The sequence below is a fragment of the Semicossyphus pulcher genome, unplaced genomic scaffold (genome assembly GCF_022749685.1).
Source record: "Semicossyphus pulcher isolate SPU_LCO1_2020_fin unplaced genomic scaffold, fSemPul1.0.p SCAF_2, whole genome shotgun sequence".
Taxonomy (NCBI): Eukaryota; Metazoa; Chordata; class Actinopteri; order Labriformes; family Labridae; genus Semicossyphus; species Semicossyphus pulcher.
This window is the reverse complement of record NW_027211693.1, coordinates 25,261,477-25,280,269: the sequence shown is the minus strand read 5'-3', so window position 1 is coordinate 25,280,269 and position 18,793 is coordinate 25,261,477. Positions and strand designations below refer to the sequence as shown.

Genomic DNA, 18,793 nt, shown 5'->3' with positions numbered 1-18,793 from the left:
CAGCATGCATCCCTGCCTTTCTTCAGATAAGACCCGGAAAAGCAGATTAATGCGGCCCGTTTCCCTCTCCCTGTCCCGTGTGGGTGGAGGGCGAGGGCGGATATTTTTAGGCTTGTGTGGCGCTGTTATCTGACGTTGCCTTTTCAACACCTCGGAGGAGAGGGTGGCCAGAGGAGCGACATGACCTTGCTCCCCATTTTGCAATTGCCTAGCATTGTTATATTGTTTAATATATAAATGCTGTCAGTATCATAATCAATAAATTCAAAATGCTCTGGCTTGATGTCTGAGATGTTTTCTCAAAAGTGTTTTGTTTGAAATTAACTTGAAGACAACAAAGCACGTGTGGAGAGAGCTGAGAGAAGCCTAAGCATCTCTTACTTATGTAAAGTGGAGGCAGTCGGGCAGAGCCAGTCTGTTCATATAACTGCGCACTTAGACGAGGCCTCTGGCTCTATGTCAAGCAAATTGGACTATTCTTGCATTTAGCACTGTGATAGTGTCAATCAAGTGTGTGGGTTTGTATCTGGACAAGTGGACCGACCTCTCAGGGGAGGAACACGGCACCAAAGTGAGGGCGTAAACACGGGAACCAGACAGAGTGTGCAGCTCCACATTCACGATATGACTTCTACAGCTGGAGGCAAATTTGTTGATTTGACTGACTACATCTGTGCGTGTCCAGATAAACTTTGTAATAAAGTAAGTGAAGAAAGAAAGGAATAGTTTCAAAAAGGGATTCTTTAATGATCAAGTATACTGCCCAAAACTAGATCTTAGATCAGGTCACGTCTTGAGTTTGTCTCATATTTACAGAGAAAACGTTCTTCAGGGTGTCTTCTGACATATTATAGCTTCAACACACAACACAGTTCATGGGAATTAAAATGTTGTAGTTCCATAAAATTCATAAAACCACTTTTTTCCCTTTGCAGAACCATGATTAAAAACTATTCACTACAGGTCAAGGTCATGGCTCACAGCCATCTCCGCCCCTCCAACTTTAAACATGTGTGTAGAGTGTATGTTCGGCTGACAGCCAGTTGTAAAATTTGTAAACTTCTGACAACCTTTCCACCTTGTTGAAGCACATTGAAGGAAGCGTCCTAATAGCCACTTGAACATTTGAAGCAGACACAAACCATCTGAGGATCGTAAAGATGTTAGGGCCCTTTATGTAGGTCTATAACCAGTGTAACCATTAAGGGACCCCGAATTCTGGATTATATATTGTTGTAATTATAATTCATTAGCGGCTGAAATGTTTTGGGCCCGGCTAATTTATTTCTTCTGGAGTGTTTTTTTTAAATTATTATTTAGGGGTTGATAGACAGACACAACAATATTACAATAAACAACATTAAGCTAATAGAATTAAGTACTTATACTTGTCTATAGCCTATCTTGAATTAATAATTTCAATAGGCTGTGGCGTTTTTGTACATTTAGCTTGGGTTGCCCACTGAAGATACTCTGATTTATCTTAGAGCTTCTACTTCCCGACATTTTGCCCAGAAAATAATAATAAAAAATATAGAAAATCCTGGGTCAGAATTTAAGATAATTAATGGACTGTTGTTTCAACTTGTATTTTTTTTATTTTCGCTGAAATTACACGTCACGAACATAAATAAAAATGTAAAATATTCAGACAAAAACTGGTGCTGAAAACCAAAACGAAAAACTACAAAAAGGAAGTTAGTAAATATACGAGAAGTTAATCAAACTCCGCAGTCTTTGCACATTTAGAATACATGCAGTCAGAAATCAACCCTGTTAAATGAACGTGCGTTTATTCACCACGTCCTGATGCCGTGTAACGAGGACACGCCGTTACCTGAGGAGAAAGAGTTCTGCACATTATTCAGGTCTCCTACACCAAAGTTCATGTAGTTCCCGCTGTTGTTGGATCCCTGCATAGTTTGCATTGTGGCTGCAGGGTAATTACAGGTATAGTTTGTGTTGCAGCCGGGGCCGGAGTAGTTACTGAAAGCCGGATAGTTGTTATAAGTGAAATGGTTGATGTGACCCATGCTGTATGACGGGTTGTAGGAGGCTGAGTCCGCCGCCAGGCACGGCTTCCCGTCCCGCACCAGCACCGGCACAGACACCCTCCTGGGCGGCGGCAGAGACACCATCTCCAGGCTCTGGTCCTGCCTCTGCCGCTTGCACTTGTACCTCCGGTTCTGGAACCAGATCTTTACCTGAGTGGGGGTCAGTTTGAGCACCCCGGCCAGGTGGTCTCTCTCAGGGGCGGACAGGTATCTCTGCTGCTTGAAGCGGCGCTCGAGCTCGTACACCTGCGCCTGTGAGAAGAGCACGCGCGGCTTCCTGCGTCTGCGGGGCTTCGGTCGGTCCGGATCCTCAGGTTTTATGTCCTCCACGGGCTCGATGGGAGGACTGAACTCCTCTGAATACACCAGACAGAAAGACATAAAATATACACATATTTCTTCAAATGTAACTCCTCGTGAATTCTAGTGGATAGATATTTATTTTCAGAGCTCATCATTTAAGCTAGCTTTTTTCACTAGCTACAACTACTAACCCCAATTATAATGATTGCTGATAACTGATGATGACAATTATAACACAATAATAGTAATAGCATCATAAAGCTATAATGTTGTGTAGGATATTTGAAGTTATTGTTGATAATAAAGTCCCTTGTCCACCCATGGTGCATTCACTGTAGGCCCAAACGTTGGAAAAAAAGACAACATTTTGCATTTACAAACAAATAACGTTTGACAGATAATTTAAAACTTGTATGTAATGTTATATTTGCCAATGCAACTTTTGCAGTGTTTATATATTTTCCCCTGCGTTTCATGAATCATAAGAACAATCTGGCCTGAAAGAAAATGCTGATCATTTACTCAACTTTTGCATGTTTACATTTCCACAATCCTGTATCAAAGCTTGAAAAGGTGTTAAAGTGTTTCCTAAATTAATGCGTATTGCTTAAGTTGAGTTGTTTTTGGAGTATCCTTTAAGTTTTGCACATTTCAAAGACCGTGACCCTGCGGGCCTTATTCTGCGCACGCAGGCCTACAAAATCAACTGATCTCAACTCACCTTTTCTACGTTTCCCCTCAAACGCCTCAGATTTCCCATCCTTCACAAAATCCATCTCCAGGAAAGATTTCCCATAAAAGGTATTCGCAAAGTTCAGCGCGTTGCCTCTGCCGGATCTGGACTCGTGCAGGTCTTCTCCAAACAGAGACCCGGCGGAGGACGACATGTCCCGGGGAGGCTCCTGCTTCAGCCGGGCCAGCATGCAGGAGGATGAGGCGGATGAAGAGGTCGGCACGGTGCAGCAATCCATGCGCGAGGAGACGTCCAGAGAAGACACCAGAACGTCATGACTCTGCTCCAGGTTTAATATGTCCTTTACGGAGAAGGGAGTGGACGTGCTGGGGCTGGGAAACATGGCCAAGAACTTAAAAAAGTGGCCTATTAACCTGTCACATTTAGGCAAAAAGACTCAACAGACTCCCTCTCCTTCCCGGTAATATTTACTGGATTTAAGTATGAGTTTGGTGCAGCGGGCTGATCCTGAGTGAAGTGTGCATTTTGAATGTCAACTCTGTGTCCAAACTTTTTTCCTGGCCTCTCTCTCCTCCTGGTGACGCGTGGGATGATGAGGAAGGAGGGAGCCAGTGGGACTCTCTATATGGAGAAACTGGTACTCCCATTTCATGACGTGGTACATGCGAGGCCTCTATATGTGTTCAATCACTGCAAATTTACCCAACCTACACCAGCACAGAACGTAGTGTTCTCTTTCCAAGCAAATTAGATGGAAATATGTCATCATTTTCTTGCTCCTGGTGAAAATATAGATCTTATTCTCTCCTGGTTAATAGTATTCTTGTTTTACAGCATTTTTGTACTTCGTCATTACGCACAATCCAAACGCGTGTACACACATTTCAGCATCCAAATAACTTATTTATCCACCTAAATGTGCGTCAAATAACAACTAAAGAGCCCAGCGCGCCTTGTTTTAGTCGCTGACAGGAATAAATAGAGGTTAATGGGTCCGATAAGGCTGATTGTGCGCGTGCGTTTTGGGTGTCGTCCCTCCTTTCCGACGGGAAACGGAGCAGACAACAGGTTGTGTCCCTGAACGCGGAACCCGAAACCAGGAGCGACACACTCTGCTGTCTGCCTCCAAGAGATTCTGGAGCCACGGTCTGCGTTATCAGGGCGTGATAACAGATGACAACAAACCTGGACACACACACTCCCACCCACGCTGCAGGCCAGGTTATCCTAAAGATGTGTCATATATTACACCCAGATTTTAACCAATAAACAGCACTGTTTTATTGCTTTTAAGCTTTTATTTTCGACATTTGTTGAGTTCCAAGAGAAAAGGTTCCTATGAGTAAGGCACTCCTATCACCCCCACGAGTTAAATCTTCAGCAAACATCAGTTAGATTGTGTCAACATGGGAATACAAGCTGTAATTTACAGATTAACAATAGCAAAGGACAAATCATTTCACCGGAAAGCAGTAAAAATTGAGATAAATCTTTGCGTAATGACGCATAACCTCCACGCATTTCTCCCCCGCACTGTTGGCACTAAACCTGCTATTAATGCGTGTGGAGACGGCCACAGGAGACAGACAGTATTATCGTTTGTTTTATCTTCAGCGTTTAGCACAGCCACGGGGTAAATGGGTCCCCCTGTCTCCGACCCAGCGATGGTGTTTATAGTTTTAAAGACTATTTGTGCGCCTCGCGAGCTGATGAATGGCCGTGAAATCTGTCTCAGGCGCACTGAGAGTCAACACTGGCCCTGCTCTTGCTGTAATAATTGTGCGAAATAAAGTAAACGCGCGGAGGAGGTGGGAGGCACAAGACATGGGAAAATGTTTCCATGATTGATTTCCTCTGGACTTTTTTCAGTTTTATTTAAACATTTTCTGTCACAAATTAAAAAGATACATTTTAAACTATAAAGCTTTATGCTGCAGAATAGCTAAACATACACCGAATATATATGTCTTCACTTGTGCCGGATACTAAAGGGTTGAGTCAACTGTAAATTGAACATGACAGGTCTGGCATGTGTTTCATATCCCTAATGCTCCGTCCTGCAGCAGCCTGCGCTCCCCTCTGACCTGTCTTTCTGCAGCACATCTCCAGCTCAGATAAAGCCTCCGATAAGGTTGCTTAAAAACTTCCGCTGCACGAACGAGTGGGTATTTTGAGGGTGTGTGTCGGAGTGAGGAGTCTGTCCGCGTGCGTGTGCGTGTGTGACCAAATTAAAATTGTTGTCTCCTGCCTAAACGCTCCTGTTGGCGCTTGACGCCGCTCTGAAATGTGCTGGTATTCTCTGTCCTGGAGGCTTTTTGCTTATTTAGATCCATTAGCTGTTAAGTGTTTGGACTAATTAGGACACAACAGGCTCATTACGATGTAATCCGGTTAAGAATGACATAGCAACCTTTTTACACTTTCTCCACATAACTGGTTTGCCTCATTACCTGCCATTGTGTTGCAATGGAGGACAAAGTAGGCCCATCGCAAGTTGTGTGGCCTTTGTTATGTGTTATCTTTTAGTGAATATAGACTCATTTATAAATCAGAAGCAAGTCAAATTATACAGCATTTCCTGTAAGTGTAGAAATATAGGAAATGTTTAAATAAATATCTCATAGGTTCTTTCAATCACTGATACATTCCTTTGAAATGCAAATAAATAAACTACATATTATAACACATTAGTAACACATCAAGCCATAAACATTAGAGGCATTAGAGAAGGAGCCTGACATAACTGTAGCATGACATAATGTATAATATATAAATTACAACAGCAAATATTCACATATAAATATTAAAGAACACATCAATAAAAGTGTATATGTACAACAGATACATAAATTTGTGTGTGTAAGTCTACATAAAGACAACACTATTATTATTGGTTAACTGCATCTCTGCACACTTGCACATACATACATTTACACAGAGACATGCAATACAAAGAAAGTGTTTGTTGATGCATACTGAAATAAGATTAATTAAAAAAAATACTTTATATAAGGAAAGAGAAAGACAAGAAAGTTAACAAAGTGTATTTTGAGGGAAGAAAAAGGACACACAGCTAACTCGTCTTGCTAGTCGGGCTCTGTCTCAGAGTCTCAGAGCTCGAAAGTAACTGGATGCCTTTAATGTGGCGGGACAGACAGGGCCTGTTTGAGGATATGAGGACACCATGGTTTGTACACAGTTCTGATATATGATATTGCAATGTATATAAAAAAAACACTCTTATCTTCATGAAAGTAGTGAAGTGCTCTGCTCTTCTTTTCAGATGTATGTACAGACTGCGTGCTGCTGCCTCTCATGAGACAACAGTCTCGTGTCTGTCTGCAGAAGTAATTATGACTCTAGAACGTTTTATAAGACAATTTAATTTTTTATTGTATTTTAAGAGTTGAATCAGAACAATTTGTCATTCATTTTCATTCAAATGAAAACTTTTTATAGTTAAAGGAGTCAAAACGAAGAACACCACAGTACAGTCACATGGCACACTTAAACATACACTGAAACAGTTCTACCATCAACGTTACAAGAAGTCCGTAATTGAACTGAATGTATACAATGCCAACGAGAACGATACAATTACAGTGTTTAAGACTTAATCTGTTTATGTCCAAAACTCCAAACAGGAAAACTTTGAAATAGAATTTAAAAAAAAAACATTATATGATCTTAAAATAACTCAAGCAGCTGAAGCTGACCCATGTGAACAGTACTACATGTTTACTATCAATGTTTTGACCTCATATGAAACACCTTCAAGCTGAATATAAACCTTTATTTTCTTCCCGTTATGGTCTCAGGTTAACATCACAGCTCCTGTGTGACCCAGCAGACCTGCAGCTACAGTACATCGTGAAATATTTCCTCTCAATAGTTCCTTACATACTGTATCATATTTCCCTTATTTATCACTTAATGCTTTATACTGTGCACTTTGCGATCAGCCAAAGGTCAGACATCGGCAACCACATTCTCTCTATGCCTCTGTTTTAAACAATATCAGTCGTGGAGATATCATGAGCTGACTCCTTTTTCTACATGACTGATGAGGTTGGTCTGTACCCTCTCCACACTCCCCTCTGAGTTACACCCCCACCCTGTGGACATCTTTAGAGCACACACACACGTTGGCTTTCTCTGGTGTTCTGGTCTTCTTTCAATATGATGAAAATGTGGATTTTTATCTTAAGAATGATCGAGCTGGAGATCCGGATCACTCATCGGTCATCACACTGCATACGGCAATGCTTTTTTCCATTTAATCAGTGGGGATGTAGTGACTTAGGTTACACTGGTGGAAATTACAAGTGAGAATTAAAGATATGTGTTTGATCATTTAATTTAATAATGTTACAAATATATTTTAACATGTAGGAATTACATTTTCAAAAGTCAAAACTGATTCAATCATAAAATATCTTTAATGAAGATAAAGACTTCAGTTATTCCAGTTACACTCGTGAATAATTATGAAAGATATTTGCAATTAAAGATACAATCTCGAAGATTTCAGTTTTGTGCTCTTGAGCGCCTCCCACTGGCAATAATCAGTAATTATGGGAGCACTCTTCCCAATTTAACCAGACGTCTACTGCTGGCTCCCTATTGTTGTGTTCCAAATGCCATACTATACTAGCAGTATGTACTGATTTGGACCAATGTATTATGTAGTATGCAAACAAAAGCAAAATGTGCAGTATGCCAAAAATACCCGGATGTCGTACTGATTCAGAGAAAATCTCCAATAAGCATCGGACCAGTCTACTTGCCTACTGTATCCCACAATCCAAAGCGCTGGAACATCACAGCGGCAGTTGAAATGACAGACAGCAGCAGCATTCCAGCAGAAGGGGGCGCTATATCTAAAGAAACGGTGGCTATTGTTTACTTCCACCTGGTGTAGCTTACTGCAAAATGAATTTGAAAAGCTCCTCCGTACTACATACTACCGCCAAACACAGTATGAAGTATAATGCATGTAGTATGTAGTATATAGTACAGCATTTCGAACACAGCCTTTGTCATGGTTCTACCTCTTGATTTTCCTCACTTTGCCTTCATCTGAGCGTCAAATTTGTTTCTTTTTCTTTTCATTTTCACTTATTTTTGAAGTTGTATCTGTAGTCATCGATCTTTTCTTTGAGTGTTCAGCCATAGTAGATTACTGTTTACTCGCAATACTTACAAAAACCGGAGCTTAGCTCCGCCTACCCTCTCTGGCAGACCAACCACTGCGTCACTAACTGGGCGCCGCTTGTGATTTTCTCTGTGAATGTTGCTACAGACACCCATTCCATAAAAACACTATCTATGCAAATGCAAAGGCTTTCATCAGTGGGCCATAGGCCAAATCACCATTGTGTTGACTCATCCAGTGATAGATAGTGACTTTATTTATTTAAATGAAAAAGTTCGAGATTGTTACTTTAAATTTCAACGTGTTGAAAAAACATCGCGTCTGGTGGAAATATAATTTAACAATTCAGATATCAGCAATTGCATTTATGAAATGTCCGGCATATCAATAAACCATTTGGGATATTTGGCCCAAAATACCATGTTCATTCTGATTATGGTACACCACTGACAATATCTAATTCAACTGGTGGAAATTAAGTTTTAGATGTTCTTACCTGATGTAAAGGATATGCAAATATCTATTATATAATTGTCACTAAAAGTGAAACTGGATGTCTCTTTCACTTTTTTTATACTTTGGGAAAATCCTTAAAAGACTCATAACCTTTTGAGGATTCTCACTGCAGCAAGTAAAAAACAATTAGAAAATGCTGGCTGTAAAGGAATCCCCCCAACTGTCACACCCACCCACCATTAAACTCCTTATGAACATCATAACCTCTGTCTGCTGTATGGAGACAATGACTTCTCTTCTTCGGCTTCAAAAGGAGAAGGGGGGAAAATGGGAATACTACAACCATAAAGATTCTTAAACATCTACATCTGTAGGTCTGAATACCTCTGTGTACACTGTGTACTGTGCCTGTGTCTATTTTATTTTCTGTATTTATATTCGCTGATTATACTGTAATGTCTTAGCCCCCTCAACTGTTCCATATTAAGATACGATAAGATAGAACTTTATTAATCCCGAAGGAAATTATAGTGCCAGATAGCTCCAAATATTACAGTACAAACAAGAGAAATACAAAAAACAGATCAAATATCAGTGAAAATATGAAGTGTATGGGTTAATGCAAAAGACACAGAGCCTAAAAAAACTAACAATTTTACAGTATTCATATAAAACAAAAAGATAAAAGTAAAAGAAATAAAAATAAAAATAATTGTCAGTAATACAAATATAATTTTCATTGGTACAAACTGTATATCTGAAAACAGCAACAACTCTAACCCGACATATCAATAACTTAACTTTGACCCATCAAAATGTGTATCTATTATTCCATTTATGATATCTATAAGGACAATCGTTGATATCAAACTTAATCGTTAATTGTTAGCAATGATTAACATCATAATAATTGAGATTTGAGTTGTTCAAATATTTAATTAGAACTATTGCTTAGAATTACATCCCGTAAAAATAGAGTTGAGTAATAATATCAGTATCTGAGTTTGAATAGAAGTCATGATAATAAAGTTACACATTTATACACTGAACATTGAAACTAGTTTAAAATCACTTTTTAAATTAAGTTAAAGTTAAATGACATCATGGATTTATTGATGTGGAATTTGAACAAGTTAAAAATCGATTGTTAATCTCTTAAATGTTTACTGCTCTGTTAAAAAGGCCTCACTGTTCACTGCATCATTAATGTGTGACAGGAGTATCCTCTGATCTGGAGTCAGCTTTTTGTAACACGAACATGGCAGCGATGTCGAGTGCCGTCTGTTTGCACATCATTTGTCTTGTCTGATGCAGAGAGCAGCATCCCCTTCATCCCCGCTCCATCCCCCCTCCTCACCCTCCTCACCCCACACACACTCTCCCCAGGTCATGTTCTGAGGCTTGGCAGGGCTTCACACAGACTCCTGCTGGGTTCAAGGTGATGTTAGGGCCCTCGGGGGCCACCAGAGGACGCTTCTTTCTCCGTGCCTGCTTTAGTTTTGTCTACAGCTGATGTTTGGGGTCAGTGAGAGGATACCGCTGTGTTGAAGCTCATGAGGCGATGAAGTGAATGTAAGGGACAGGCTGTGCCCTGTTGACATGTGCAGACTGGATATGAAACAAGGGGAACTCCAGTGATTTTGTTTTAGACAAATTCAAACAGCAGAAGTTACATTTAAAAGTCTCTGTAAATGTGGCTTGGAATAGTAAAAATGCACACATAGTATCAAAGTTGAGAGTCTCAACACTCATAACTACCTAAAGTGATTAATCAAACATCTTCAATTTCTCCACGAGGTTAGGTAAGGATTGCCGATACACACTTTTCATTAAACATGATCTGAGACATCAACTGCAATAACAAAACATAATCTATAAAGGATAAACTCCGGTTGACTTTTCCACCAAAATAAATAATAAACAAACACTGGATTTAAACAGATTTATCTGCGATGTGATTGGGAAAACTGATGCTCTTGCCATCCAACCCCTCAAACAGACAAAATCACTATCAGGTTAATTCAATCTCTTTAACCTCAAAACAAAGGTAAGTCATTTATTGTGAAATTTGAAAGTTTAACCACGCCCAATATCAGAAAAGATTAAAGACACTTAAAGTGATAATCTCAAAGATCTCAGTTTCGTTCTCTTTGGCAGCACCTATGGCGATATACGGTTATTGCAGGAGCACACTTCCCAGATATCCAGACAGTGTTGCATGTGTGACGTCCACGGTTGGCTCCAGTTGTAACTCTTGATCTTCCTCGCTGACGGTCGCTTTCCTTTTTAGACTGTTTGCTTCATCTGAGCGTCGAGTTTGTTTCTTTTTCTTTGGATTTTCACTTATTTTTGAAGTTGTATCTGTAGTCATCCATCTTTTCTTTGTTTGTTCAGCCATAGTAGATTACTGTTTACTCGCAACACTTGCAAAGACCGGAAAAGCAGCTGCTTGGCTCTGCCTACCCTCTCTGGCAGACCAACCACTGCTGGCTGACGGAAAAAACCTAACTAACTGGGCGCTGCTTGTGATTTTTTCTGCATAAAATGCCAAAGACACCCAGTCTGTAATACTGCAAATGCAAAGGCTTTCATCAGTGGGCCATAGGCTCAGTCACCATTGTGTTACCTAATTCGGCGATAAAGACAAGTTCTAAAACTTTCAGATGCTACTATAATGTCCACTAGACTTTATACTACAACGTTAGAAGGCTGTGGATTAGGGTTTCCAGATTAATCAGACACTTGAGTTCTGTCCTGATATAAAACTGCATCGTTGTGATGATAAAGTATTAGAGCCATCAGATCAGCTCGGACAAACTTCTATTCAAATGTTATTAAATACATACATGAGACAACATCTCTCTCCTGGTTCAAGACTCCTCCAGGATCCCGCCTCGTTCCTCCGACAGAAGCATCAGAGAAGTCCTTTAGTATGGAGGTACATTTCCAGCTTTTACAGACATTAGATTATCCCCCTGGAGCCTTAGTCTCAGCATTACAAGTGAGCTGACATTTACCTGTAAAAAGGTGCTATGCTAAAGTTAATTTCATACTTAATTACCTCTCGATACATTACATTTCACTGTAATGAGTGAATGTTTCCGACTGGTATTCTTTGGGATCTTCTCTACCTGTGAATTAACAGCATAATCACCACTTTGCATGTAGTATATGTTTTATTTTGTGTTTGTGTCTACCTAGCCAGAGTCTGAATAAGATGTTGGCTTAATCTGATATTTTCTCCCTCTATGTGATTAATGCCTTCAGACCACAGCCACTGACACAAAATAAGAACTAAACTCAGTGTCTGTTGTGGCAGTGCACAGAGTGGCCAGAGGAGGGCAGCATCACACAGTACTTTGAGAACCTGAAACTCAACATGTGTTTTTGAATAAAAGAAGCCTCATTGAAAAATTCATCACATTGTTCAATCATATAAAGGTTGTAGAAAACAGATCGTTTCCTCCTGATTGAGACGTAAAATCCTCTAATGCTATTTCAGCTGAGGCTGGCCCACTCATTGTGTTCATTTGAACTATAAATCCGACTTGGCTCGCGTGTGAGGAGCCTTATAATTCCCCTACTGCTCAGCCTCTTTGTAAATACACAGTATAACTCTGTGCCCTCCTTTGTCCCCTCTCTAAATATTAGTTTTCAGGATCGTGAGCTCATCATACCTCCGGCCTGCTCGTGCTGTATCAGCTGCAGTCGCTTTACGGCCCTTAATTCACCCAGAGATCCCTGAGCCCATTTAACATGCTGACTGCTCTGTTTTCCATGCAATTGGAGTTGACCAAGAAATGAGGTAAGAGCATTGCTAATAGGCCAAATGACCAACATTGTAATAAGGCTTGCAGGAGCAGCTTGATTACCACACTTGGCCTCGATGGATAATTCATGTGGAGACAAAGGCGGCGGGGGAGGAGCACTGGTCTCTATGCACGTCTCTGGTCAGTGTACGTGTGTGAGGACGGACGCTGTCAGCTGTGACGTACATGGATATTATCACTGAGTCTTTGGCATCATCATGACTGCTTCCTGTGTAAAAAACTCTGGTGACACACACACATTATTCAGTGACTCTGAATACATTTTCATTGCTTGTAATTGCCCGGCAAGTTCTGCCACATTTAGAGCATCCATCATTGTGTCGTCATCTTGGCACAGAGAAGGTGAAGTTCGGAAGCTGCATCCTCCAACTCCAGCCCATTTGATTTCAGTATGTGACAGTGGACTACAGAGATACCGACACAATAATAATAACAACAATAATGTACTTAATTTTTGTAGCAGCTTTCACACAAGAAATGCAGCTCCAGTTGCTTTACAGCAAGCTAAATAAATTCTCATGAAGACAGACAGAATGACCGAATGACAGAATTAATCGATCGGACACTGGTCACAGGGCGTAAAGAAGCAGATTACATGTTTTTGCTATGTTATTTATAAATCATTATTATCAGCAACAACATCAATAAGGTCAATATCATCATTATCATCATTATGAATATCCTAATCAACATCATCATCATCAGTAGCTTCAATAGCATCATTATTTAGTGCAGAGGTGTTCATGAAAGAGCTGGGTCTTTATCTTTTTCTTAAAGGTGGAAAGTGACTCTGCGGGCCGAATGGAGTTTGGTAACTGTTCCACCACCTGGGGACTACTGAGGAAAAGAGTCTAGTTAGCGCCTTAGAGCCCTGTTGTGATGGGAGTACCAGGCGCCTTTCTTTGGCAGAGTGTAGTGGGCTGGACAGAGTGTAGACCTGGATGAGGGCGTTCAGGTAGGCAGGAGCCGTTTTTGTAGCTGTTTTGTAAGCGAGCAACAGGGTTTTGAATTTGATGCGAGCGGCGACTGGGAGCCAGTGGAGGGATATGAACAGTGGAGTGAAGTGCCGTTTTGGGTTGATTGAAGACCAGTCGAGCTGCTGCGTTCTGGATCATCTGCAGAGGTTTGAATGTGCATGCAGGAAGGCCTGCCAGTAGGGAGCTGCAGTAATCAATGCGTGATATTACGAGAGCCTGTACCAGCAATTGTGTTGCATGCTCTGAAAGGTAGGGTCTGATCTTTCTGATATTGTACAGGGCAAATCGACATGACCGAGCAATTGACGCCACTGGTGGGAATGACAGGAAGAGCTGGGTATCGTCCGCATAGCAATGGTCTGAGAAACAATGGGAGCGAATGACTGCACCAAGTGCGGTGGTATATATTGAGAAGAGAGGGGGACCAAGCATCAGCCCCTGAGGCACCCCTTTGGATAAGCTGTGGCGTTTCGACACTTCTCCCTTCTGAGAGGTAGGTCATGAACCATTTGAAGGCAGATCCTGAGATAGCAAGCTCAGAGAGAGTGGAAGAGGAGTTGGTAGTTGACTGTGTCAAAGGTCGCTGACATATGTAGCAGTAATTGAGCTGAGGACTGCCCAGCAGCTTTATCCAGATGCAGTGATTCTGTTAGCTATGTATTTAGCATATTTCCGAACGTATGTAGTTAGCTGGCTTTCCTGATATATAGAAAGTGTGTTTCATAGCTTTGGGGTGTAATTGATAAAGGTTGAATCTAATTGGACCTTCCAATAAACTAGCAGTAGATAATGGCAGTGTCCTTGAAAGGAAATAGATGATAAGGGAGTTACCAATGTAGCTTGGTCCTACCCATTGAACATGTTCACATGACGTCCATTTTCCTCTGAAGTCACACTCAGGGTGGGAACTGTAATTCTGTTTTAAAGCCGAACTGACTTGTTTATCCATTTTAACACTTCCAGATTGATTGAACAGTGAAAATCTGATGGGGACATTGGACTATATTTCAAGTTGGAATGCCCTATATGATAACCAATTAGCTATCAGACACAAGCTAACATTAGCATTTAGCCAACTTCTAGATGCTACCATTTAAAAGGATAGGAAAGGAAAGGATAAAAGAGGCATAGATTCCGTGCTAACGGTAAAGTTAGCTAGTAAGAGGTTGAATGCTAATGTTAGCTGTTATCTGATAATTCAGATATGGCCTTATTTCCCTCACAAGTTTTACTTGCCGTTGTTGCTTATCAATCAGGAAGTGGTGAAATCAAATCGCTGCATTAATATGATTTAGGCCTCACTCTGAAAGAAGTAGCAGGCTATGACGATAACAGAATTTAAGCTTTGAACCCTGAGGTTGACATTAGAGGAAAATGGCCACTGTGTGAATATGATGAAATAAGGGCTTTGTTGGTGGCTCGACACTCACTAAGAAGTCTGTAGAAGGAGTGAAAATCCAGCTGTGGAGGAACAAAAAAGGGCTTATTATAAGAAATGGAGTTGTGAGAGCCACCAAGTCACCTTAGCAGGCACAGGACTGCGTAAGGTTACTGTACGGCCACTTGTGTGTGTATGTGTGTGTTAGAGAGAGAGACAGTGTGTGAATGTGTGTCCTCTTCCTGTCTTTCCTCACTGCCTGTCTCTCCCTCTCTAATGGGGACAGTATGAGAAGAGTGCTTGTGCTCCGTCTGGACCTTTCTAATTGCCCCTGCCACAGAGGCCTGATACAGCAAGACCCTGTGTTCCCAGCAGGTCAGGCGTGTGTGTGTGTGTGTGTGTGTGAGAGAGAGTGTGTGTGAATTTGTGTGTGTGTGTGTGTGTGTGTGAGTGAGGGAGAGAGAGAGAGAGAGAGTGAGAGAGGTAGAGGGAGACTCGGGCGGACAGAATCATCACTCAGGTGGTGCTCCCTTGGCTCCACCACACACATTCAGGCCCCACATAGAGAACACCATTCATTATAAATATCGGAGCTACGGGAGCAGAGCAGGAGTGCTGGGAAGAGATATGAGAGGAGGAGGAGGAGGGGGTGAAGGAGGAGAGGGCAGGACAGAGAGATGAGCAGAGGGAGCAGGTACAGGAGTTCAGCACAGAGAGGTGTTGTCCGATGATGCTCCATAAATCCTACAGAAGTTAACTTTTTATCAGCTACTTTGTCAAGATGAAGCGTCACAGGATACACACACACGTATGCAGCTCCATCTTATCCTAGCACATAATCCTCCTGCAGCCCTAAGGCCCTCCACTCCTCTGCCAGGCCAGGTTATGAAATCCACCCAGGGCCAGGTTACAAAAATCCTCTCTGTGGCATCTGCCAGGGAAGGCAGCTCTGTGTTGACAGATGGGCACAGCATTCCTGAGCCCCGGGCCTCACCAGCGCTCTGCCAGGAGCCGGACTGAGGGAGCCATGGAGAGGCTGACTGGCATTTCTTTACACCTATGTGCTTAATTTCTGTGGCAACCTCGAGGCACGTACGACATGCGTTGAATTCCCTGAATGCTGCCCCTTCAAAACTGACACGTAGGGGCAGTGATGGGTGTTAGTGGGGAATGAATAGGGTAGTGATGGGTGTGGATTCATGCACGTGTCTGATTTAATTAAAACGGCGCTAAAATGGCATCATCTACGAGGGTCATCTTGATCTGGTCGCTTCTTCTTGTTTATTTCCTTTGATAAAAACATATGAATGTTTGAGAGAAGTTTTCTAGGTTTAGCTCCCCTGGCTAAGTCCCATGCTAGCCCAGTTATGTGATCTATGTCCAGGCAGAGTAGAAAAGTGCTACCCCTTCCCCCACGCCTCATGCTGCTTCCACAGGGATAGTGTTTTACATGCTCAAGGTGAGTGGAATACCAGCACAGCTCCTGTTAGCTCTGCAGCTTTACTCGCTCAGGGTCCCCATCTCTCTGGCCTATCTTCCACTGACCACCTGCTCTGACAGCGTTCCCTAACCAGGTCACACTGATGAAACCTGCATGTGGCCACTTAGCAGCCTCTTAGCCTGCGCACCTGATACATCTCAGATGATTACGGGAGAGGGGGTTATATAAAGTGTAAAAGTCTTTTTCGATGCAAAGTTCGGGCATTTCTTGTGTTTTCTTGTGAGGAAAATGTACAGTACATTCTTCTTTGCAATCAGCAGAGCATTTGGAACACAAATATAGCTTTGGCATGGCTGAACTTAATAGGCTGGCATTCTGCAAAACCATGCCACATTCCCTGCAATCACCACTCTTTAACATCTAGCACTGCATGGACACAATGTTCCAAGACGCAGTGCCCCGCCAACTCCTCAGACAGTGAGAGATTACAGTGATTACTCCTAAAGCAATCTCACTATGGACTGATGTATGCACAGGGGGCAGAGAAGAGGAGGAGGAAGGGAGGGGGGAAGGAACAGGAACACTGGCGAGTTTCAAACTAGACCAGCAAACGTGAGCGAGTCGTTGACCTCAAAATCACTGTTAAAACATGGTGTCCCCATTTGGTAATTATTATTCTCCTCCAGAGATGAGGTCAGGCTTGAAAATCAGCTGAAAACAAAGTGGGATGATAATGGCAGCGGTGACAACGGGAGCGAGAGAATGAAAAGGAGAGGGGAAGAGCACATGACGGGGTGAAAATGAGAGAGAGAAAGAGGGACGAGTGAGAGAGAGTGTGTGGTGGAACTCGCTGCTTGGTGTGAGTGAGCATGGGAAATGCGTGGGACTTCTGGACCATCACTGGCTCCAAGGGATCTGTTTGGTGACTGACGCACACGCACCGACGTACATATATGCATATGCGCACTCAAACACGCAACTAAGTGTAAACCACTTTAGCCTGGTCCACGCAACACTTCATGTAATGATTGGCTGCACCAGAAGTCCTCTTAAACCAATAATCTGCAGTTGTTTTTTTTTAACTAAATGTTACTTTGAAATCTTCAAATTCCCCGGTTTTAAACTTGAAACACGCTTGCTCAGTTGATCGTTGTTATAAAACTCATCATTCATCTGCCTTCTGTAGCTGTTTTTGCGATGCCTGTCGCTTCTCAGGGGGGTGATGCAGAAACAGTGCTGCCTAGATTGCACCAGCAGAGGGCAAAATCTGGTCAGAAACTATAGCAGAGACTCTCAAGCTCATGTGTGCACACACACACACACACACACAGATACATTCATGAGTCTAGATGCACAGATGCACACACCCCCACTTTACAAGCCATACAATGTCAGCATTTACATTCTTCCACTTGTGGCAGCATATAATATATACAATGCACAGTTTGAACAGTTTATATTACACATTCTGTAGAGTGTATAAATCTGGATGTATGGCAAGCTTGCTGAGCACAGAGTAACTCACTACAACTGAAAGGCAATCTTTAACCCTTAAAGTCCCTGGGACATAAATCTCAAATAGCCTTCTGTCCTTGTTAATTAAGGTTTAATGCACTTAAGAGTTAACATCTAAAACTATTAGCTTCAATCAAGATTCTGAAAACCTTTTCTTATTTTGAGTTTAAAGTGCGGGTGGCCACTTTAACCAATCGTAAAAAAGGTCACATGGCACTTCTTCAGCTAGTTACGCTAAGCGTTGGCGAAATAATGGTCACGACCAATGACTCTCTATATATAGATGGACGACACGTCTCCATCTACTGTCATTGTACGGAATTGATACCAAAATGCCCCCCGTCATAGACGCTGCCATCTTGCATTAGTGACATCATTTGGAGCCAGTAGCAATTGGCGGGTGGAGCCCCCGTATCTGCTTCCGCTAACCAAAACACACAGTTTACTCACGGGGGGAAAAAGCGTGTTTAACAGCAGAACAGCTTCTTGTGTTGGTCTGAAGCAGAAGCTCACAGGTATGTAAACTTCAGTGACTGTAGTGATTGTTTTAGTTACATCTCCTCTCGACGTTCCTCCTCTACTCTGCTAATCCAGAACAGATCGGCTGCTGGAGCTGTATTCGTCAACAGAGCTGTTAATCATCTTTTTTATAGCATCAAATAACTAATTCAAAATAAACCTGTCAGAAAAATGAACACTTATCATAAATCAGCATGATAAGAGCTAACTATAATGACAGAAACCATGTTTGAGAAACATTTATTTGAAGTGTATTTTGATTTACTGTTGTCTTTTTCGACTTTAGCTTAGTTCAGGCTGCCAGCGGGTGTAGCGTCACTGGATGGAGTTTACCTTGTGATCATACCGCTCTAGCTAACGCTACAGAGCCAACCTGTAGCATCGCCTTCGTAGCTTAGGAATAAATAGGGGCATCTCAGCTAACGTTGCATGTGAAAGCTAACTGCTAACTATGATATGATTTTTAACTCA

At 41.9% G+C, this 18,793-nt stretch overlaps 1 protein-coding gene across 1 annotated transcript; it reads right to left on the bottom strand.

The window, feature by feature from the left end:
* Positions 1 to 1,622: 1,622 nt before the first annotated feature.
* On the bottom strand, positions 1,623 to 3,553 carry nkx2.5 (NK2 homeobox 5). Its single transcript, XM_069670375.1, has 2 exons — positions 3,079 to 3,553; positions 1,623 to 2,410 (listed from the first exon to the last, which is right to left on the bottom strand). The coding sequence occupies exons 1-2, from the start codon at positions 3,431 to 3,433 to the stop codon at positions 1,797 to 1,799; spliced, it is 969 nt and encodes a 322-aa protein (XP_069526476.1). The 5' UTR covers positions 3,434 to 3,553; the 3' UTR covers positions 1,623 to 1,796.
* Between the last annotated feature and the right edge of the window lie 15,240 nt (positions 3,554 to 18,793).

What these genes read in the sequence shown, in the direction of transcription:
- nkx2.5 (XM_069670375.1), bottom strand. Translation starts at nt 3,433, where the DNA reads ATGTTTCCCAGCCCCAGCACGTCCACTCCCTTCTCCGTAAAGGACATA. An exon ending in TGAGGGGAAACGTAGAAAAG is followed by an intron (nt 2,411 to 3,078) that starts GTGAGTTGAGAT and finishes TGGTGTATTCAG; the next exon opens with AGGAGTTCAGTCCTCCCATC.